The sequence below is a fragment of the Stegastes partitus genome, unplaced genomic scaffold, assembly GCF_000690725.1.
Source record: "Stegastes partitus isolate 25-593 unplaced genomic scaffold, Stegastes_partitus-1.0.2 Scaffold2583, whole genome shotgun sequence".
Classification (NCBI taxonomy): Eukaryota; Metazoa; Chordata; class Actinopteri; family Pomacentridae; genus Stegastes; species Stegastes partitus.
This window is the reverse complement of record NW_007580314.1, coordinates 1,802-24,202: the sequence shown is the minus strand read 5'-3', so window position 1 is coordinate 24,202 and position 22,401 is coordinate 1,802. Positions and strand designations below refer to the sequence as shown.

Sequence of the window (22,401 nt, the reverse complement as noted above, 5' to 3'; positions counted from 1 at the left end):
TATGTAATTCTTTCAAACTTGAGAGTCCAATAATAAATGCTGCTTGTCTCTGTTGCATTGTTAAACTCTTTGCTTGTATCCGCCGTCTCGGTACCTCAGCCATGTTTTGGGGATTTCAGGTAAAACAAGGTTCCTTGTGTCTCGGTGAGTCAGTGTAATCTCACCTAAAAATCAGTTTGGAAGTCACAAGACGTTTTTTTTTTTGAAGAAGAGATCAGATGGCGCAAACTGTGCTGTCAGCATTTCTCCTCTTATTACTGGACTGTGGTGCCTCCTACTGGTCACACAGAGGAAGACATGTGGAAAAGATGTGAAATGCAAGCTGTGGCTCGTTGAGTTGTCGATGCTTTACGGTGTTTAATAAGCTCATTGACACGGAGCTGATAGTTTAGAGCGCTTTAGTGTGCAGAATAAGGGTGTATTTTGTTTTTTAAATGGATAGCAGGTGAGTAAGTTGGGCGTCGGTGTGTTGTTGAGGCAGACGGCTGCTGAAAGTCTGACTGTTCACAGGATCAAACCGTCTCTGCAACAACAGAGAAACTAAATCTGTAAATCTGACGACTTCAATGTTGAGGAAATTCATCAACAAGTCAGGAGTTTAAAGTCTCGATCAGCAGTTAAGACTACAAGTGTAAACTTTTGCACTGTATTCTGTCTGGTCGTTCATCTTTCCTTCTGTATCTTCCAACTCATCTTTGGTGCAGTCAGAGGGAATAAAGCCAGACGACTTCACGTACGAGGCCTTTCAGAAGTTTCTCGACAGCTTGTGTCTCCGACCTGAGATCCAAAGCATCTTTGAAGAAAGGTATGCGACACTTCAACAAACACACGCTGTGATTTTTTCCCTTCTGTTGATGCCATTTCATTTTTTCTGGTTGTATTTTTCTTAGTGAGCCCTGCACACTTGTTGATACGTTTCTGTCTTTGCTCCAGTGGCTCCAAGAGGAAACCTTTCATTTCTCTGGACCAGTTAATGGACTTCATCAACCGCAGGCAGCGGGACTCCAGGCTGAACGAGGTGCTGTATCCTCCGCTGAAACGGGAACAGGTCCGACAGATCATGGAGAAGTACGAGACCAACACGAGCCAACTGGAGAGAGGTCCGTAGCTCTGTTTACACTGTGAGATTTTTGACTTAATGATCGTGTTTATTAAGTTGTTTAAAGAAGTGACCAGGACACAGTGACTTTTCTTAAACTGCTAAACAAAATACCGGTGCAGCAGAGACTCAAGGCGAGATAACAAGAATTCCAAGTTTATGCTCCTGTTTCTATTTTAATGTTCTATCTGTTTGTCCTGAGGCTGGCCTATTGATGCCTGGATAATTATATGTTTATGGGCATCATTAATTTCCTGGACTTTTATTACAACGAGGTGGAAAAGAGGTTATGCTCTTCTCAAATTCTTGAACACAACTGGGCTGCATCTATTTCACTTCTATTGTAGAACGTCCGGCATTCGGATGTTTAATTAATGCTCCTCTACGTGTTTTTCCTGTGGTCACCTGTGGATAAAATGCACAAAACCTAGAAACAAATGGAACCATGAGCAGCTCTGCCAGGACTTTGCTAAGCCACAGCCTGTAAGGTGACACTCCATCCAGCCCACAGTGATCAGACCTGACCTGGAGCTGCCCTCTCAGCCTCTTCATGTCTGCCCTATAAAAAAAACAAAAAACTGGAGCCTTTGCACATTTAGGCAATTTTCTGGTGGAGCAGATAACATAAATGTGGTCGAGCAGCCTCTGGTCATTAAGCTTCAAATCAAATACTTTGGTTGCTGTTAGCAGATGAATGCTTCTCAGTTCGACTTGAATAAAACCACAAAAACAAGTCGGACTGCTCTTGTGCTCTCTTGCAGACCAGATCAGTTTGCAGGCTTTCAGTCGGTACCTGGGAGGAGAAGAAAACAGCATCGTACCTCCAGAGAGGCTGGACGTCATCGACGACATGAACCAACCGCTGTCTCACTACTTCATCAACTCCTCACACAACACATACCTCACAAGTACGCCAACAAGTTTAATCCTTCATGACAATATCTAGCTTCCTGTTTGTTCTTTTGCATTCAAACCTGTATCTGTGTGTCCTCAGTGGGTCAGCTGACCGGTCCGTCGTCGGTGGAGATGTACAGGCAGGTGCTGCTGACCGGCTGCCGCTGCGTGGAGCTGGACTGCTGGAAGGGTCGGCCGCAAGACGAGGAGCCGTACATCACCCACGGGTTCACCATGACCACTGAGATCCCCTTTAAGGTGGGAGCAGTGTGTCATTTTATTGTTCAATTCCCTTTAACCTTTTTGTTTAATTTAACTCTGACAGCTTGATTAGGTTGAGTCTGTTTAAGTTATTGCTCTCGTATAACACGCGGCGGCTTAATAAGGGCATAAAGTGCTCATGAATTTTTCCCACAAGCACAAGTACATGTCTGTTTTCCACTCCGAGCGGCATCATATAGAAGTGACGTCATTAAATAAACCTCCAGTTTATGGACGCTTTTACATCTGCATACAACAGGCATGTTTATGGAGGCATTAAGCTTAAGAAGTCCACTCCACAGATTTACAGTTGTTTCTATATACATTTAAGAGATGCTGTGGATTCAGACGGGTTCATTATGGAGGCAGCAGCCACAGATTATACACAAATATTCAGTGTTGCTGGGATGTTATTAAAATGATTGCATGACATTAAAAAAATGAATAAAATGAGCCCCCCTTTGCTTATATGACTGCACGAAGATCTGCTGTGTGATTTAAAACAAACACATTTTTGGTTTGAAGCATTTTGCCATTTTGTTCAGTTTTTAATTTTTCTCATGTTTCCCCGACTGCAGGAGGTGATTGAAGCGATAGCAGAGAGTGCTTTCAAGACCTCACCGTACCCCGTCATCCTCTCCTTTGAAAACCACGTAGACTCGTGAGTTGTGTCAACCATTATAGCGTGTATGCTCAGCAGTATTCAGATCAGCTCATTAGCCACAGGCTGTGTGTGCTCAGTGATTGAGCCTATTTGCTACCAGACAAGATGCAGAATTCAAGGCTTTACCTGGAATATTAGCTCCAAATGTGCTGTTAAAATGGCAGGTGGTGACTGAAGGCACGTCATTTGAGGCCGTTACTCCGTCGTGGCACATCCAAGTAAAACTTTTCTTTTGTCCTGTCAGAGCCAAGCAGCAGGCCAAGATGGCAGAGTACTGCAGGACAATCTTCGGAGACGCTCTGCTCATAGATCCACTGGAGAAATATCCGGTAAGACTCATGTCCAGTCACATTAACTTCACTCAGGTTGTTTTGAAAGATGCTTTTTGGCTTGTTTCAGTGTGGTACAAAGCTGGTGTCTGTGCATGTGAAAGAGCCACAGCGAAGGGAGTTGTTTGCTCCTCACCTGCCTGAAACACCTCATATAAGGTCCAGTTTAAAGACACAGGAACTACAACGAAGCGTTTCAGAAAGAGGTTAAAAGAGGAGCTATGTACAGCATAAGAAAATATCTGTGTTTTGAGTCCAGTACACTCCAAAAATGCATTTTTTTTTAAACCTGTAAATGTGCATGATATTGGCTCTTTATGTTCATTTGCCATCTTTAAAAAAAAAAAAAAAAAAAAGCTGTTTCAAGGTTTTTATACTGCAATAAATGCGTTTAAGTGAAGCCTCATTGCTGCTCCTCATGTACACTGATCACACACTGATATCTTTTCACTTCCCCGTCACGGTGCTAATCAACTTGCAAGGCATCAAATAGGCTCAAACACCTTGTGACTCATAATCATGATGATGTGAGTAGATATCTCATGATGCACTTGCTTTCATAACACACAGCACAGTTCTTTAAATACAGCAGCCTCGATACAAGAAACCTTGACAAGATCGTGCATCTACTGTACAAGATGCAAAAGATTTCCATGCATATGAAAAGGCAAGCGATCAGTGTTCTGATTTTTAATTAAAGTAAGACACAAGGGCAGAATATTCTATAAAATGTGCCAGACGTATGTGAACACGGCTGAAAACCTCAATTTATTCTTTCTTGTTTCAAGTCACACTTGTTAAATGCTTAAAATCTGATGAGACGAATCAATCTGAAAGTGTCTCTGAAGGCAGTTCGTGACAGAATTTGAAATAAACAGTCATCTTTTCTTCTAAAACAGCATTTAAAAAAAATTGATTTGGGCTGATTTCAGGGACATTTGGCTTTAGTTATCAAACACTGTGGTTGTCCCTGTGACTCCTGCGACATTCCAGCATCACATTCGGGTACTACTTTGTATTTGAAAGACCAGACATCGACTGTGATCTTGTTCACCGCGCCTCGTGATGACTCTTGGTTATTCACCCCAGATATTACATGAAGGGATGTGGGTTTTTCTTTTATCCCTTGATCTATTCTGGTGAGTCAAAGTCACATTCCTGGTTTTCTATTATTTGCTAACCACCTCCGCTCACTATCTTTAAAGTCTCTGATTGAATCTTATCTGTGTATCAGAAAGAAGTTTTTTCCCAAGAAAAATAAACTCTACACAGTTGTCTCCTCTAGAAGCCTCCCTCCTCATTCACAACAACCAGGCATTTTGAAGCCAGAGACGGATTCACAACAAGAATATTGATCACCCTGCAAGCTGACAGGATTGTTTTTTTGGGTTTGTTACGTCTGAAAGCCCAGATTTCAGAATCCTTGTTTTTGAGACTGTCATTGGTACACTGCAGTTTCAAGGTTTAAATGCTCAGCTCCTTCCCTCCTTATTTTGCTCATGATGTGGCTTCTAGCATCTAAAAGGACACCATATGGACATGCTAACAAGCTAATAAAGCTTGATTTTCACTAAGGGGGGGCATTAAATCTTCCAAAGTTGGGTAATATGACTGACGATTGTCATCTTTGCGACCCTAGCTGGTCCCAGGTCAGCCGCTCCCCTCGCCGCAGGAGATGCTGGGGAAGATTCTCATTAAAAACAAGAAGAAGCATCACCACCACCGACCCTCCGAAGGCGGCGGCAGCATTAGACGCAAAGAGCTGGGGGAGCAGTCGTCACCCAACAACGGTAGGTGCAGACAACCACCTGTATCTCCTGCAGCAGCGTCCGGCTTTCTTCAAACACTGAAGCAGCTGATTTACCTCCAAACTGATCCTTTCTGCTTGTAATATAAAATAAAATGAGCCTCTGTAGTGTCGTACAATCACAGGGCGATGGCGGCGTATGATTAAGAGCTATGATCGAGCTCAAAGTGAGGTTGATGCAAACCTCCATCTGCACATTCATAACTAAATTCAAAAGAACCAAATGAAAACTGAGAGCTAGCTGTTGCCTGTGTAGACTGCCCTCTGACTGACAACGAGGGAAGCCAGCTGTCCAATGGTGATGAAAAGCTGGCTGAGAGGATGATCAAAGACTTGGAGCCTCGCAAATCCATTGGTGGGTTGAAGAAGAATGGAATCAATGGGTAGAAAAGGTGGCGGCGTGTTGTACGGTTTGTTACATTTTCAAGCTGTTTTTCTTGCGTCCCGACAGGAGGCGAAGGAGAAAGCGAGGAGGAGGAAGACGACGAGTCCGTGACGGAGCTGAAAAAGCCGAACTCCGACGAGGTAAGAGCCGTCGGTGGAGGATGGATGGACTGTTTGGCTGGCTGATGGGCTGATTGATGGATTGGTCGTATCTGCCTCCCTCAGGGTACCGCCAGCAGTGAGGTGAACGCCACGGAGGAGATGTCGACTCTCGTCAACTACATCGAACCTGTCAAATTCAAGTCCTTCGAGGTGGCAAAGAGTAAGTGTATGATGGAGAGGGAGACAAAAAAAAAAAAGTGTGTGTGAGGGGAGCAGACAAGCCTCGTTAGCTGAAAGCACCTTTACTTTGTCGCTCATTAGGCCGACAGATTGTCTGTGTGTACCCACTTATGGATAATGATCGTTCTTGTCACACGTATCTGTCACACTTAGATGATCTTGATAAATTTCTGTACTTGTGTCAGTTTTTGTAATGTTCTTTTTTTTTTTTCTCTGATTTTTTTTCCCACCCCTTTTTGTCCACCAGAGAGGAATAAGTTCTTTGAGATGTCGTCGTTCGTGGAAACCAAAGGCATGGACACCTTGAAGAGCGCCCCTGCGGAGTTTGTTGAGTATCCTTAGCAGCTTGTCATTCTGTGAAAGTTTATTCTGAGGATTGTTTTTGCTCAAAAAGTCCAACTTTGTGGTTTCATGAGACGTTATTTGTTGAACCACTTCCTCGACCCTCATGCAAGCAAGCAGCATCCATCCATCCATCCATCCATCCATCCATCCATCCATCCATCCATCCATCCATCCATCCATCCATCCATCCATCCATCCATCCATCCATCCTCACTCGGGACCAAGCAGGATATTAAATGTTATTTAGTGGAGCTGCTGGTAGGGAGATTTTGTAGGCAGTGTAACTTTTTCCTCTTGTTTCTGGTCTGTATGGTAAGCTAAGCAAACTGGTTGTGACTGCAAACTAGACCCTCTCCACTTGTACTCATATTCACAGCTGATTTATTAAGGCGTACGGTATAAAACAGTAGACACTTATGGAGAGAATTACAGTCGTGACTTGACATTCCGACCCTTAAAAATCCAAAAACCTTGCTATCCAACGGGTTTTTAGGAAAAACGAATGGAACTCATAAAACATAGCCTTAACATACCAACAGCCTTGGATTCTGACTCCGACATGACATTTTTTGTCACAAATAAGGATGACAGCTTATTATCTGACTGAACAATCTGACAGATTTACTTACCTTTGATGTCAACCGATGAGCCCATGCAAAAGCGCACCAGTCAAGTCAGCTTGAAATCCAGCGATGGGTAGTGTTCTAACAATACACGAGTTATTATAACAACTATAAACAGTAAATATTAACAACAAATGAGCCTTCAAGCATCAAGCCCTCCTTGTATCTCGACCTCCGTCTTGACGATCCGACATAAAAGAAGGTTTTACATTCAGTGTCGGATTATCATTCCTAGCATCTTTCATGATGAATACAATCTAGTGTTGCATGTTGTCGACTAGTCGCCATCAATGCAGACTTGCAGAGGGCTTTATTAGTCACTTCCACTCCCTAATAGTCAGTTTGTGAGAGCACTTTTTGTGGCTGGGCCTCCACGTGAAGTGGAAGTGGGTAGTTTCAGAAAGGCCTTGTAGCTTTGTGTTTAACGGTTGGACATGAGAGCAGCATCGTTGTCTTATTTAACTCCAAGCAATAAGGCAAATAAGTGTGCATCAGCTTATTGGTTTAAGTTGCACAGAAGTAAAACATCTGTAATCGCTGCGTGAGGGGAAAATTCTTCACAGCTGAAAAATCTCTTGCCCGGTCGACCTTACATCACCGATCATCAGAAAATGATTTTTGTCTGGTGGAGTTTACACAGTGTCATAAATCCGCGGTGCACATGTTCATCTGTACGCGGCGTTAATCTTTAACAGCGCTCCTCCAGGTACAATAAGAACCAGCTGAGTCGAATCTACCCCAAAGGAACGAGGGTGGACAGCTCCAACTACATGCCTCAGCTCTTCTGGAACGTGGGATGCCAGATGGCGGCGCTGAACTTCCAGACTCTCGGTAAGTTGTTTTTTTAATACGCTGATTGTTTATACTTTCAGAACTTTCATGCAATGTAGCATAATTAAAGATTTAAAGTTTGGCTGTCTGAAGCTGGCAGATACCACAGTGAAGTTGATAATACAAAGAGCCTTCTTCACACAGGAGCCAAGTTAAAACCTCTCAGTCTTTAGCCCTCTAAATCCTTCCCTTCTCAACTTCCTTTCTCATTCCCATCCCTCTCTTTGCAATCTTTGTTTTGTCCCTCTCTCTCTCTTAGACGTTCCCATGCAGCTGAACATGGGTGTGTTCGAGTACAACGGCCGCAGCGGCTACCTGCTGAAACCAGAGTTCATGAGAAGGACGGACAAACACTTTGACCCTTTCACAGAAAAAATAGTGGACGGGATAGTCGCCAATACGGTCAAAATTAAGGTACAGACAAACTGTGAGATCCATGTGGCTTCTGTGAATAAACATCTGTAAGAGTCGTTAGAACAAATCTGTATAATTGAACCTCCACCAGGTGATCTCAGGCCAGTTCCTGACAGATAAAAAGGTGGGTGTGTACGTGGAAGTGGACATTTTGGGACTTCCTGTCGACACAAAGAGGAAGTACAGAACCAAACCGTCCAATGGGAACTCGCTGGACCCCGTGTGGGATGACGACATGTTCGTCTTCAACAAGGTAGCTCGCAGATACAGATCTTTTCTGCAATCCTTCATCTTCTGACTCCTACACGCTGTCTAAACTTCTCCCCCTGTGTCAACACTCTGCAGGTGGTCCTCCCTACGCTGGCCTCTCTGAGGATAGCTGTGATTGAGGAAAACGGAAAGTTTATTGGACACAGGATTCTCCCCGTGTCGGCCATTCGACCTGGTGAGCGCACACACAAAAGCACACACACTCTCTTCACATCAAGAATTTACAAGAGCTGCTTTATTTTCCGTGAGCTGAAGAAGACTTCCACGAACTAACATCCTTCATGGTCTGCCTTTTACCATCCAGCACCGCGAGGCATTAGTCAGTTAATTGTTTCGCCCTTCTCTCCAGGCTACCACTACATCAACCTGAAGAATGAGCTCAACCAGCCGCTCCTGCTGTCCTCTCTCCTGGTTTACACTGAGGCTCAGGACTACATCCCTAATGAACACCAGGGTAAGAACAGCGCTTTAACAGCACCTCTGTGCAGATCGCACCACACAGTAGGACCCTTAGGCCACCTGACATTCTCAGACTTGACTTACTTTAGACGTACCATCTAGTCGAGCAGTAGTTTGACCGTCTCACCTGTTTCACAGTGACTTTTTAGGCAATTATTTATTTTGTCTGAACATTTTTCACTTCTTTTCTTACTTGCTAAATAGTTTTCATGTAACAGGCAACACGGGATTTAAAAGGAACACTGAGACATGGTAGAAAATCTGTAGGTTGATGCTGCTCAAATTGAGTGTAAACAAAAAAACAATGTCTGCGATATTAAAGGTGTGTCCCTTTAAACAAATTAATGAAAGTCCCACATGTCCCCAGAGTTTGTATTTGAACTTTCTGCTCATAATACTGCACAGTTCATTCTATCATGCCTATAATAACCCTGGAATGTTTCAGCATCTGTAGCTATAAATCCAACAGTAAGACGACTACAGGAGTCTCTCTCTGCATTTACTCTGTTCAGTGAGCAACAGAGAGCAAGAGGCTGTGCTAAGCTCATCCTGTTTTGGCATCACAAAAGGCTGCAAAAATGAACTGAATGAACTATTTTGTGGGACTCATATTCATGTTGGAAAACAATGAAAAACACGATTTTGCATGAAGTGGCCCGTTAAAGTCAGTCAGATGCAGTTTCCTTGAAAAGCTGTTACTTGATTTGTATCACACCATCATTAACTAATAAACAGATCTGCTGTTGGTCCAGAATTCATGATCTTGTGTAAATACTCTCAGTTATTTCGTGTTTACTGTCTTATTACAATCCTGTGAATCGTCTGTAAAGCACACTAACCTCCATAAAGGTGGTACACATGCAAACCTGGGCTATCCACGACATCAATGCTCTCTTTTGTCTATCATCAGAGTACGCAGAGGCCCTGACCAACCCCATTAAACACGTCAGTGAGCTGCACAAGAGAGAGGAACAACTGGCTGTTTTCTGGGAGAACACCGTTGAGGTGAGCCACATTCATTAACCAAAAAAAAATTTGGCTGGTTTTAGTTTTTTTTAAAAACTGCTTGACTTCGTATTAACCGTGTATCGTACTGTTGTCCAGCATATCCCCAACCAGTTCAAAGACGGAGCGCTCAAGAGCGACAGCATCGACATTTCAGGAAGTGGACTCCCCTCCCCCTCCCATTCTGCCCCCTCCAACCCATTGGATGACGCACCTGACATCAACAAAATACCTGTGCAAGGTAGAAATCCCATTTCCCTGCACACGTCCTCACTTGGTGTTTAAATCAAGGTGTGATCAGACACTTGTAGGCAACTAGAGGCCTCACTTAGCATTTTTAAGGAGCTATGCACAACGTGCAGAAAAACAACATTACAATTTTTAACATGAAAGGCTGTTTTGCTCTTTTCTACAAATGCACTTCAGTGTGACTATTTAGATGTAATCCATGGCAACACTACCTGTCAGCTCGCAGCAATGAAAACAGTGGAATGGTTTATGTTAGCGCTGTGTAAACCTGATGAAAGAAGCAGTAGTATTTACTGAAATGAGCTAATATAGTTTGTTCATTTATGTTTTTACAGTGTGCATAAACTGTGAGCAGCATTTGTCAAGACTCGTCACTGTGTTGTGAAATTCATGCATCTCCAGAGTTACAACTTTTCATGAACTGAAACGTGATCCTTGTAGCGATCCAAAGGGGTTTTACTAGTTTAAGTAAATAACCCATTTATGAGAAACATTCCTTGACTTACATTGAAGCCTGTGTTGTCTTTGCACTGGGTACAACGTGTTTTTTGTGTCTGCTTCATTCATCCATCATTCATTTCACACATGTGTTTGTGTGCCCTCCCTTCCTCTGTTTTCTTTTCTGTGTGTGTCTGTGTGTAGCACAACCTCAGAAGGAGGACCTCATAGCCAATGTTATAGGAGGTAAGGCCATCGCAGCACGTTCATTTCTACACAGAAATGAGTAAAACCACTTTGTTTGTCTCACAGAGCTGTGTGTACAAGTACTTGTTTGAGTTGGACAAGCTAAAGGTGCCAGATTCTATCAAGACTTACGTCGGTGTGCTTGTGTCTCTCAGATATCCACGTCCAATCAGCAGAGGAGCTGAAGCAGCACAAAAGTTATATGAAGCTGTTGAAGAAACAGGGCAAAGAACTCAAAGAGCTGCGTAAGAAACACCTCAAGAAGGTACACCAAACAAAAACACTCAAATTCAGGTTCATATGTGCTTTATTTTTTGCTAGAAACTGGATGTGAAAAATCCACTGTGCTGGCAATGCATTACTACTTCTGCTCGTGTGCTGCAAAACAAATAGTTTTTTTGCTCGTCTGTGGCGTGTTTAGGTGTGGAATGTGAGTAAGGAGCAGAAGAGTCGGAACAGCCAGCTTCAATCCGATACCCAGAGGAGACGCAGTCAGATGGAGAAACACCTCAAACGTAGCATCAGGAAAAAGTAAGAATGGACTGTTTTATAGGTGGATGGACTCAAAACAGTACTGTGTTAAAACAATGCAATGTGCTATTCTGGTAGATTAATTGTAGCAACTGGACTTCAGTTCAGTTCTGATGAAGCCTCTTGGATGAGAGGTGAAACGTCTTCAAGGAACTCAAGCAAGTCCACTTATTACAATTAATCTACCAGAATAACCATGACCTGGATGACTGAGAATCTTCACAGACAATGCAGTGTGCTGTTTTGGAGGAGGATGTTGCACGAGTGAGACATAAAATATGATTGAAGAAGTCCAGTTTGAGTGACATATCTGTGAATCAGACTCCAAAATACTGTGATACAGGAAGCTACAAATTTGGTAAATGCATTTTTTTCCCCTCAGTTTTGGTGCGATTTTATTTACGTAGCACCAATTCATAACATATTTTAAAGCAAACCATATAGTTGGATGAGGACTTTACAAAATTATACCAAGAAACCCAACAATACCTGTTGAGCAGCACTTAGCAACAGTGGAAATAAAATTTTTTTAAAAACCTCAACGTGAAAAACGTCCAGCAGAACCAGGCTCAGGGAAGGCAGACAACTGCTTCGACTGGTCGGAATGAGAGTAAAGAGGATAGAAAACACAGAACTGATGCACAAGAGAATAATAAAAAGAGAAGACACAAACTTAGTGACATGCATAATGCCAAATATATACATGCATAAAGAGGGAAAGTCATGGAGCCTGGTTCAGAGACTCCTGTTTAACACATGCTGGTCTGGTTGAGTGGATAAAAAATACCATATTTTTGAAAAGAGGCCCTTAGTGGAGGATAATATTTGAATAGAAATGAATCACGATGCATTAGATAGAAGCTTCATGTAAAACAAAGACGAATGAGGACGTGGTGGTTGCAACCGACTGAGCCTGAATTCACTTGTGTTCTTCAGCGAGGCCTATGAACCGGTGCAGCGCGAGTTGAAAGAACTGGATCAGGAGCTGGAGAAGCAGACGGTCCAGCTGCGGGAATGGCAGATGCAGGAACTGCTGACACTTCGGCAAGAGCTTCACTCCATCGAAAGAGCAAGGCAACAAACGCACCTGCAGGAGGTAACGACGCGACGCCTAGACCGATCACAGCAGCACGCTTTGGTCTGAAGGAGGGAAAAGCAAAAATGGCAGAACTTTACTTTTGTAGTTCTTTCCTGTCCCTTGCCTGTTTTAGGACCCTCCCTCCAGGCGAAAATAGGCATTAAGCAGAGGGTTTAAATGCAAAAGTCACTTGTAAAGACCTGTGATTGAGCTAGGCTTCCTAAAAAACAGAACCAAGAGGAGTCCAGTTTCCTCTCAGACCAGTTGAATTACAAAATGTTAAAAAGTTATTGTGGATGTTTTTCCCCAATAACAGCAAAACAATCCCGTCTACCTCAGCTTTAACAAAGTGACACTCTCTCTCTCCTATGACTTCTTAAATATACACTCCGAGTTCCTCACAAACTGACCTTTAAGAAACTTCGTGGCACTTGCACAGTGGTACGCTGACAGGTCATCGTCTGCTGCGCTTTGTTTTTAGGCCTTCCAGAAGTTAAGGGAGACGGCTCAGGAATGCCAAGTAGCTCAAATGAAGAAGCTCAAGGAGACGTGCGAGAAGTAAGTTTAACCTTGGACGGCCGAATGAGACAGCAGGACCTCGGATCAGATGCTACTGCCAGCGTGACTTTCTGCATTTAGTTATTATTATTATTATTATTATAATGGTATGATTAAGTTTTCTCTCCTAAAGTCATGTGCAGTAACGTTGGTGTGTTCGCAGGGAGAAGAAGGAGCTCCAGAAGATCCTGGACAGAAAACGACAAAACAGCATCAGTGAAGCCAAGACCCGCGACAAAGACAAAGCTGAAACGTAATAAACCTTTTCTTTTTGTTTCTGAGTAGATAGTGAGATAATTGTTGTCCACAGTCAGTTATCTTTATCCTCTTATTTTCTTTTCAGGGAGCTGAATGAAATCAACAGGAAACATATTCAGGACTCCGTCAACTCCATCCGCGGGGTGAGCAGCCACACTTCAAACCTCCACTCACTCTCTCTCTTATCACCCACCCTCCTTGAGTGTCCATTTATCCAGCTTCCAGTACATTTTTCTGCTGTTGTCATCAACTTCACTTGCACTTCTCTCCCACATTATCGTCTTTTTCTTCCCTCATCCCTGTATGTACTTGTACTTTTTTTTTTTTTTTTCCCCTGGTGTCTGCTAAAACCTTCACTTCTCCTCTCTTCCCTCTGCGCACCAGCTGGAGGAAGCACAGACCAGGAGACATGACAAGCTGACGCTGAGGCAGCGGGAGGTGCTGCAACACATTGAGGATGAGCTTCCACTGGTGAGCACAAACGGCGAATCACACAGTCCGCTCGACCTTCGTGCAAAGGCACAAAACGGCACTTACTGGACCCTCCGTCAGACCTGCAGCTAAACTTGACTGAAGCTAAAACTAAACTTGTTTAATTGATTTTACTGTATTTGACATCTTTGCAATTTGGTTAGTTACGCTCCAGCAAATGAAAGTGACTAAATCGTGCTTGAATCTTTATGATATCATTCATATGCATACCAAAATGTAAAAGTTACTCAACGTACTGAACCCCAAAACCCACCTCCAGGTTTAAAAGGCAAGTTATCTTTTTAAAAAAATCCCCCTGAAAACACTATTTCTGAGCCAGAAACTGTAAAAACTGTGAAAAATGTCCAACATCTCAACAAAGGTCTTGTTATTTCAGACAAAAACCTCCAAATATTAATTTTTTTTCTTACATAAAACCAAGAAAACAAGCAAATTTCAATCTGAGAACCAATTATTTTATGTTTTCTACTTTATTAATAAAGTCATTGTGGCTTCCCTCGTTTTCTATAATGTACTGGCAAATGAAAAACATCAACTTGTTTTTCTTGTTTGTTTGTTTAATAAATTATGAAAACCACAACTTTTAGCAGCGAGCAAATACTTCTAAGTCCAACTGTAGTTTCCTTCATCTACTTAAATTGAAATTCAGTTACAAGAAAATGCTGAAATTAAAAAATTGTACATTAAAATGTTCCAACGCTCCTAGAACTGCTCATCTCTGACATCGGACAACTTGACCAAATCTGAGCTCGTTGAAATTTCATCAAAATCAGTTTACACAATTTCAAACAAAGCAAGGGTGGTGTTTGATTGATGCATTCTGGTCCACTTTGCTTTCTAGTCCTTTGTCCTTGGCATTTAAACAAACAAACAAAACATGTCTTTATGCTAAGCTAAGCTATGCTAAGCTAAGCTAATCACTTCGTGGCAACATACTTCACCCAACATGTGTGGTGTCAATCTTCTCGTCTTATTCTCGGTAACTAGGCAGACAAACAAATTTCCCCCAAATTTCAAGCTACCCCCTAAATAACTGGACACTTGTTGATATTTTCCAGCTTCAGTCTCAGCTGGACCAGGCCCTGAAGGACGAGTACCAGCGACTACCCGAGGAAATCTGCCAGCACCTTCAGCTGGAGCTCCAAAACAAAGGCCTCCGAAAGGACGCCCTCTTCTCGGCCATGTCCAACCACAGCAGCCCCAGCTCGGGCTCGGGCCCTCCTTCTAACTGCTCCACGCCCTCCTACCCGTCCACGCCCAATCGGAGCACCTGGAACAGGAGCATGGACAATAGCATCGTCTCGTTGGCCGACTCCACGTCCTCGTCCACCACGCCCGTCCTATCGGAGGCAGAGATGTCATTCAGCTAAAGTTATTATTACTTGTACAAAGAAAGACATATACATTCAACAGGGGTCTATAATGATTATAATGTGGGATAGTAATGATATAGATTATTTACTAATTTTATTCCTTTTTTTTTATTTTTATTACACACCGTGTTGTCTACAGAGCTATATTATTTTTTAATTTGCAGTTTTTGTCAGATGATGATATTTCATAAGAATCATAACTTCTTTTTTTTAAATTTTATTTTACATTTTCTTGTCTTCGCCGTGCTTTTAATTAATGTCCGATCTGATCCCTTTTGTTTGCCATTTTTCTGTGGTCAGTGCTTCGGTGTTTGCCACAACACAAGCTTTAGATTCATTTTTGCGGAAGCTGTTTGCTTTAAAAACTTTTAGCAGGGTTAGAAAACAGCAGCCCCCAAGACTTTAGGAAAAAGTAAACCAGATTTTTTTTGCTTGTAGCAAAATTGGAACACTGACTTTGCTTTGTAGTGGCTTTATGTCCTTCAGAAGCAACTTAAAACGGAGCCAAAGAAGATGTCTACAAATCCAAACTGCACATCCTTTCTACTCAAAGTATTTTCCAGAAATTGCCATCAAGAGGGAACGTGAAGGAAAAGAGGATGAATATTTTTAGCTGTAATAGCAGCAGCTGACCAGCAAGGGGCGCTGCAGCCTTAACTGTTTCTATTCCTTTCAATCGGTGGTTTGAGCTGCCTGTTCTTCTAGTCTGATAATCCTGTTATACTGTACCCCAACACACACACCTGTGCCGTCAGGATTTGCAGCGTCATTGGCCGGAACAAAATCTGTGGCCTTTAACCTCCAATCAAATCGCAGCCAAGGTTGCGTCGAGGGACGGTCAGCAGACGTCCATCTGGTCGGAAATCATGCACACGAGTGTGTAGGTTTGAGAGTAAAGAGGGGTTATGGTGACGTAACGCTCTCGCTTTCTAAATCATGTGTAAGCAGACATCTCTCTGAACACGCACATTTTATTGGTTCAGAGGCCCAAAGTCTCTTAAATCCCATCCAATCTAGAAAAGCAGAGCACACACACACACATAATAGGCAGAAACCTCGATAATTTTACAAATATCAGAGATTACTAAACTCCACGAGGGTATTTGTGTGTGTGTGTGGCTAGAAGTTAATCTCTTGATGAGGCATCTGCTTTTAGGGACAGCACATGGAAGGAGTGGTGCAGTTAGTTTGCCTCTTTCGGAGCCTGGAAAAGGACATCAGATGCTAAACTAGCAGCGCCGCAGTGGGAGACTTAAAGCTGCACTACGACGTGTTAACAACCCACTCGTCTTTTTAGTCAACATGCTCAAGACGCTTGTAATTTAGACCCTTTCTTGGTTCCGTTTTACTCACGTTCTGCTGCTTTAACTTCACTTAAAGCCTCAAAATCATTTCCATTTTTGTAAATAGACATAGGAATAGGTTATGTAAATTTTCTTGCCCTTTAAAACATCCCGCGGAGCTCCGTCAGCGCGTTAGATTCTCGAGCCAAACGTGGAACTGTGGTGCACAAACTGAACGGTACTTTTTGTTTCAACCAAAGCTGTATTTATTTAGCTTCCCCCCTCCCGCATTTCTTTCCGTCTGTTCCTTGTTTTTGAGGGGTAAATGATGGTACTGTGTAAATGTATTCTGTGTAGATGTGTAATTGTACATGAGTTTTACTACTGACCACAAGTGCTGGTGAGAGACGGAGGTCAGAGAGGGCTGAGAGGTGAAACGAAACTTTAAACATTCAGAGATGCTGTCCTCTCCCACCTTCCTCCTTTGACGAGCACTGGCTGCCTGTCTGTCTGATTACACCCTCCTCCCCCCCATCCTCACACACTTTATGTAAACTGTCATCTATTTAAATGGAATTTTAACAACTTTTCTTTTGTGGTTATTTAAGTTTTTAATTGATGAAAGAAAGTGTCCACTCAGGCTGCTGAAAAATGATGGAGAATCGGTATGTGCATGTTTTTTTTTATTTTTTTAAATGTACCTGAAATCATCACGGAGCTCTGCTTTGTCCTACAACAGGGTATTTTTGAAGCCAGTAACAGTTTGAATCTGTTGGTTTAACTTGTGGGTCAGGACAGCCACAACAACGTACACCCGCCGAGGTCAGCACTTTGTTTAAACGCCGACCTCTTGATCGTTTTTACGGTAGAAGACTGCCAGCCCGCTCACCTCTGTGCTGCACGACTACGTAAATGTTTCTGCTCAGCTTTCTCATCGTGGACACTAAATCTATACAGCGTGTTAAGGATTATTCACTTCTCGGTGGACTCAGAGGTGAAACTGCCAACAGTCTTCTCAGATCAGAAGGTTTATTTGCCAAAAAAAAATGTCCGTACATTCCTCGTTTGCTTTTCGGGTCGGCTTCCGAGCCCAGTGGCAAGTATTCAAATAAACTCCATCTGTTGTCCTTGAATATGACTTGTGATTATCAGGTACTTTAGAGGGTTTGCATTCTTATTCCTGTTGAGGAAAACTAATCTTTTTTTAATGTTTAAATGCACTTTTACCACTCTGTGATGTTTGTGAAAACCCTTTGTTCCTCAATACAACCACTTTCCAATGATTTGTACTTGTTGTGTAAAGTATCAGTAGTTCTCTTTTTTTTTTTTCTCTCGTCAGGAAAAGAGTAGATTTTGAATATTTGTCAAGACACAAGACAGGTTTCCCTCTTTGCACTTTGAGTTTGGATTTACTCGGTACTATTTCCATTAACAATATAAATCGATGTAAAAAAGGCATCACAACGAATGAGCTTTAGTCATTTAACAAAGTCGCATTTTTAAACAAAACTAAGATTATGTGTGGAGCTCCAGTACAGTAACAAACTGGATTATCCAATGTGTTGATCTCAAACTGTTTTCACAGGTGTTCATGTGTGAATTAGTAATACAAGACCAAAACATGAGAGGAATGTGTAATACATAGAGTATATATATACTGTATATGTGTACATGTGTGGAGCATATATACAAACCAAGAGTACTTCAGATATTTAAAATGTTGTTTTTTTTTTCTTTTTAAGGCTCTTACTCTACTGTAGAAATGTACGTTGTTGGTTCTAGGTAGCTGCCAGTGGCTTTACAGTCTGTAGATCAGTGAAGACAGAAGTTGATAATACAGTTTACATGTTTAACTGACAGCTTAATGTTCATTTTTGTGCCTACGGTTGGTACTGTGTGCTCGCTTTGGAGCTGTCTTGTTGGAATCAGTGAAACGATTTTATTGGCATTTTGACCGCACGAGCAGAAGTGACAACTGTAGGCTGTGTATAAAAGATGGACGTGTCTTAAACCTGCATTCTGTCCAACGGCCAGCAGGGGGCGATTCCTGAATGTATAGAAGCCAAGGAGAAAATGATCCTGCTTCTCATTTGATTTGTTACCTCAGTAAACATTTTTGTATTGAGTTTATGGCCTCAATTGCTAGTTTCAAGCCTTTAAGAATAGAACACGATGTTTATTTTGTAAAATACAGTCCCATTTAGAGTTAAATAGATGCTAAAACGGGGTATATTTTAGGGGCTTTCTTGTAATTGTTGGATGTAAGTCAAATCCAGCCGTGTTTAGTCACATCTGCTTTCAAAAGGGCAAAATGGCAATGAAACATTTCCATCCATGAGGCTTCAGAATGGTCGTTGGAAAACCAATGAATGACATCTCGGTAGCTACAGCCATCTTTTCTGTCCAGTCTGTGTATGAATGTATGTGGCGGCTCTGAGACTGGATAGTATATGGTCCCTAAAGTGAAAATGTTGCTCATTTAATACTGTAATTTTTAAACTTCTTAGTACTTGGAAAAAGTACACAAAGTTTGCAGTCCTGTATTATGTGAGTGTAACATATCACCCCTGTTTACATTGGTCAGCCTCGCCTTAAATGAACCAACGAATATTAGATGAATTACCAAGAAATGTGGCACATATGTATTTATGTCACAAACTTCCCAGTAAGCTTCCCTTAGCTTCATATTTATCCCCATCGTAGGACCCAAACTTTACATTTTCCCAATATTTCCAGTTTATGACTAAATACAGCTTTGGAAATAATTACTATACCACTGTAACCACTGTTTTCTGCCTCTTCCTTTGCAGTTCTTGCTGGTGCCATACTGTATACGATTGAGCTACCATTTAATTTGGATGACCTGTACAGCTTATACATGAAACAGTGGTGACTCGAAAATGTGTTCCACCATCTAGTGTGATTTTTGAATGTTTAAAGTGTAAATACATCATATTTTTAAACAGAATTTATTGAATGTATTGACTTATTATTAGACTTTTTTCATGCCTTTAAGAAGATGCTATAATTATTTATCCACTAAGTTAAAATCCCCAAAAATGTTAAGTCCTGTTTTGTCGACTTTCTGTAAGAAATCAATGTGGTCTAATAATTACTTCCAAAGCTGTACACGAGAATTTTGTTTAGGTATAATCAAAAGCTATTGACATGCTAATATGCTAAACAAAGTTGCTGAACATAGTACAAATTACCTGCTAAATGTTAGCATTATCAGCTTGCTAGCATGCTAATGTTAGCTTTTAAAAACACTGCTGTGCCTATTACAACCTTACAAATTCCTTTATGTTTTATTTCCCTTTGACCCTAAATTAAACTGGATTACTGTGGAAAAAAAGCTGTACGGAAAACTAATTCCTGTTATTTCCTGACTGAATGTCTTTAGCTCCCATCGCTAACCTTGCCACTGTTTTAGTTCACTTGAAAACAAGCTTCGACTTTGGCCTGAGCTGCTCTGGCACACTGGGGGGGGAATGAGCGCTAACGCCGCTAGCTAGTTTCCTTCCCACCAGAATGCAGCCCGGGGGGTTGCTTCTTGTCCGCCCTGAGCTTTAACCTCTGTTATTTCTGTCCTGTTTACGGCCAAAGCTCTCATTTAATCCGACACGCACAATATTTTACCGCGACACGACCGCGGCAGCGTAGCATTAGACGCCGCTTCTGCATCACAAACCCTCCTCGACTTTCCTCCTATTAGACATTTGGTGTGACTGGGCTGCCTCCGGCCCACCCCGAGGCCTCTGGCTCTCATGTCTCCCCTTCTTTCCCCACACTGTCCCATTTTCCATTTTCACCCAGTAATGAGACCATCTTTTACTTTTCAAGCGGTTAAATTAATTAAAAGCAGCAGCAGCCGTGTTTGTGCTTCAGACAGCATGCCGTAGACAAGAGTCGTGTTGACACTGTGTATGTAGTGTATATGATTGTCGGACATAAAGGGAATACTATACGATGATCCAGATGTAATATTTTATTGTTCCTATAATTAATATAAAGTATCTGACTGAACGTTCAGTAATAAACTTCCTCTCACGGAGCTTCACCTCTGCTGTTTTCTGGTTTTCTTTGACATGAAGGTTTCTCGCAGCTTTTCCGGGGCACTTGCCTCCCATCCATTTGTAATGAAAAGTGTCTATTATTTAGCATCTTGTGCTGCGCGACGTGTTTGGAGTTAATTGAATCTGACTGAGGCAGAGCTTCACCTTCACACTCTCTTAAGTTCAGAGCGAGTACAGAAGACTGAACTTTCCGGAGGAGCCGCTTTGAAATTACAGCGTACAGTGAGCAAGCTGTTAAAACTAATACGTGCCGTAGTGTGAATTGTAATAGTGGTACAGACACTGACGTCACATTATTTCTCTATTTTGAGCCTCCTCATGACCTGGAAATCGATCTCAGCGCGCCACCTTGAAGGATGTCTCCATTACTAAAAGGCATCTCGGGGGCTGAGGAGGTGAATCCTCTGTATCATCCTTGACGAGTAAAAGAGGCCTGAACCCACAGTGGAAGCAATATATGTGGGTCTTTACCATTCAAAGCACGCCTGTGTTCAATAAATATAAGATGTATGGCATCCTGTCACATTATGCCGCGTTGTGAATTGAATTTGAAGTAAATATACGCTGTGATTTGTCACGAACGCGACTCTGCTCGTGTGACGGATGATAAAACGCAGCGGGAGGCTGTCACGAAGCAACAGACAGACGATGCAGCTGTGCTACACATCGCATCGAACTGAGGCTGCTCTAGAATAAAAGTTATGATCCAAAGGGTGGATTATTGAGCAGCCTGTTGCCTTGACTCGCCTCTCCTGCACCTCTAGGAGGCAAGGAGACGAGGCAAGGAAAGTGAGGAATTTACTTAAATGAACCTCAGTTAAATTATTGAGATTTTTCATATTTTATTTATTAACCCTCTCAAAAACTCAGCAGTGGGTCTGAGAGACACGGTACTTAAAAAAACAACAACAAAAACAACAGAAAGAATCACTGGATGTTCAATTTTCCAACAGTCATTGAACTAATCACGTGTGATGTTCAGGTGAGTTGGGAAAATTGCTCAAATTTAAAGCTTCAAATTGTGATATTTTAACAAAATGATTTTCATTCCAACACTCTACATCCCAGAAATAAACTGTTTTCACAAGATCCTGGAGAAAATGTTAAAAAAGCTGAGCTCTTTAGTGCCACTAAGAGTGATTCAAGAAGGCTGTCGATATGAATGTAGCATCGCCTAAAAACAGAGAAGCAGGTTGTTGAAGACACATTCAGCTCAGTGAAATATCTTTATTCTTGTACTATGAACACTGTGTAGTTTGTTAAAGTTATAAAAAAAAACTGTGAATGCTTGAGGTTCAGAGGGTCACGCTGTGAATTCAGTCACTTTCTGTTTGTGTTTCATTCAACAAACCAATTACAGGATTTGATTTCCTCTATAGTCTTTCTGACACAATCTTCTGACCAGGTGTTTTTTTCTAAATCATACTTGAGACATTGGAGCAGCTGGTGAACGTAAATTTAAATGTATGCTCTTAAAAAGATGATTATTCAAATTTCCTTCTATAGTCATACTTCAGTGTGTTTGGAGTCACTCAGGACAGACTGAGGGGCAGAAATTATTAATATTATTATTAATATTAATATCATATTCACATGTGCATCCTCGTCAGGAATAATGTATTATAATTTAGAGGCTGGTCAGTATGTTCTGCATGTAAAGTGGAAATAAGCAGCATCTAAAGTCGTCAAATGGAAGAAAAACTTTGATATTTGCCTCTAAAACGCAGCGAGGTCGAAGCATAAAGCACCATGAATTGGAAATACCTCGTAATTGTACTCAAGACAGTCTTCTTTAATCTTCATTACCGCTTCGTTAGCGCTGTTCTGCAGCAGAGCCCGACCTCTGACCTCTTCAGAAATGAGACATAATCCACCCAGAGGGAGCGTTAACATCATTAGAACAATAATCATAACAGACAACTATTCCTTAAAGTCAGTGGGGGGGAAGAAAAAACCACTTGAGCTGTGATGGAAGCGGCCCGTCTGGCTTCAGCTTGAGATGTGAACAACCTGGTGGTCCTGAAGGAGCACAAACGTCCGTCATTACTCTTATGTGACGCACTTCCATCGTTGTTCTGATGTGTAATTACGA

At 41.9% G+C, this 22,401-nt stretch overlaps 1 protein-coding gene across 2 annotated transcripts in view; it reads left to right on the top strand.

Moving 5' to 3' along the window:
* plcb3 (phospholipase C, beta 3 (phosphatidylinositol-specific)) overlaps window positions 1-20,293 on the top strand; it is a 56,713-nt gene extending 36,420 nt beyond the window's left edge. The window contains exons 8-34 of one of the 2 annotated variants that reach the window (XM_008305678.1): window positions 705-805; window positions 934-1,100; window positions 1,861-2,007; window positions 2,094-2,251; window positions 2,833-2,915; window positions 3,163-3,247; window positions 4,887-5,037; window positions 5,311-5,409; window positions 5,506-5,579; window positions 5,664-5,760; window positions 6,028-6,112; window positions 7,455-7,579; window positions 7,839-7,993; window positions 8,085-8,246; window positions 8,339-8,438; window positions 8,613-8,717; window positions 9,633-9,727; window positions 9,827-9,968; window positions 10,619-10,660; window positions 10,816-10,925; window positions 11,082-11,191; window positions 12,128-12,287; window positions 12,751-12,827; window positions 12,991-13,080; window positions 13,171-13,228; window positions 13,470-13,556; window positions 14,636-20,293. In XM_008305678.1, the coding sequence (XP_008303900.1) occupies window positions 705-805; window positions 934-1,100; window positions 1,861-2,007; window positions 2,094-2,251; window positions 2,833-2,915; window positions 3,163-3,247; window positions 4,887-5,037; window positions 5,311-5,409; window positions 5,506-5,579; window positions 5,664-5,760; window positions 6,028-6,112; window positions 7,455-7,579; window positions 7,839-7,993; window positions 8,085-8,246; window positions 8,339-8,438; window positions 8,613-8,717; window positions 9,633-9,727; window positions 9,827-9,968; window positions 10,619-10,660; window positions 10,816-10,925; window positions 11,082-11,191; window positions 12,128-12,287; window positions 12,751-12,827; window positions 12,991-13,080; window positions 13,171-13,228; window positions 13,470-13,556; window positions 14,636-14,947 (3,177 nt within the window). In that variant the 3' untranslated portion in view covers window positions 14,948-20,293. The remainder of the gene's footprint in view (window positions 1-704; window positions 806-933; window positions 1,101-1,860; window positions 2,008-2,093; window positions 2,252-2,832; window positions 2,916-3,162; window positions 3,248-4,886; window positions 5,038-5,310; window positions 5,410-5,505; window positions 5,580-5,663; window positions 5,761-6,027; window positions 6,113-7,454; window positions 7,580-7,838; window positions 7,994-8,084; window positions 8,247-8,338; window positions 8,439-8,612; window positions 8,718-9,632; window positions 9,728-9,826; window positions 9,969-10,618; window positions 10,661-10,815; window positions 10,926-11,081; window positions 11,192-12,127; window positions 12,288-12,750; window positions 12,828-12,990; window positions 13,081-13,170; window positions 13,229-13,469; window positions 13,557-14,635) is intronic. The other variant, XM_008305679.1, reaches the window with a different exon arrangement.
* Window positions 20,294-22,401: the final 2,108 nt, after the last annotated feature.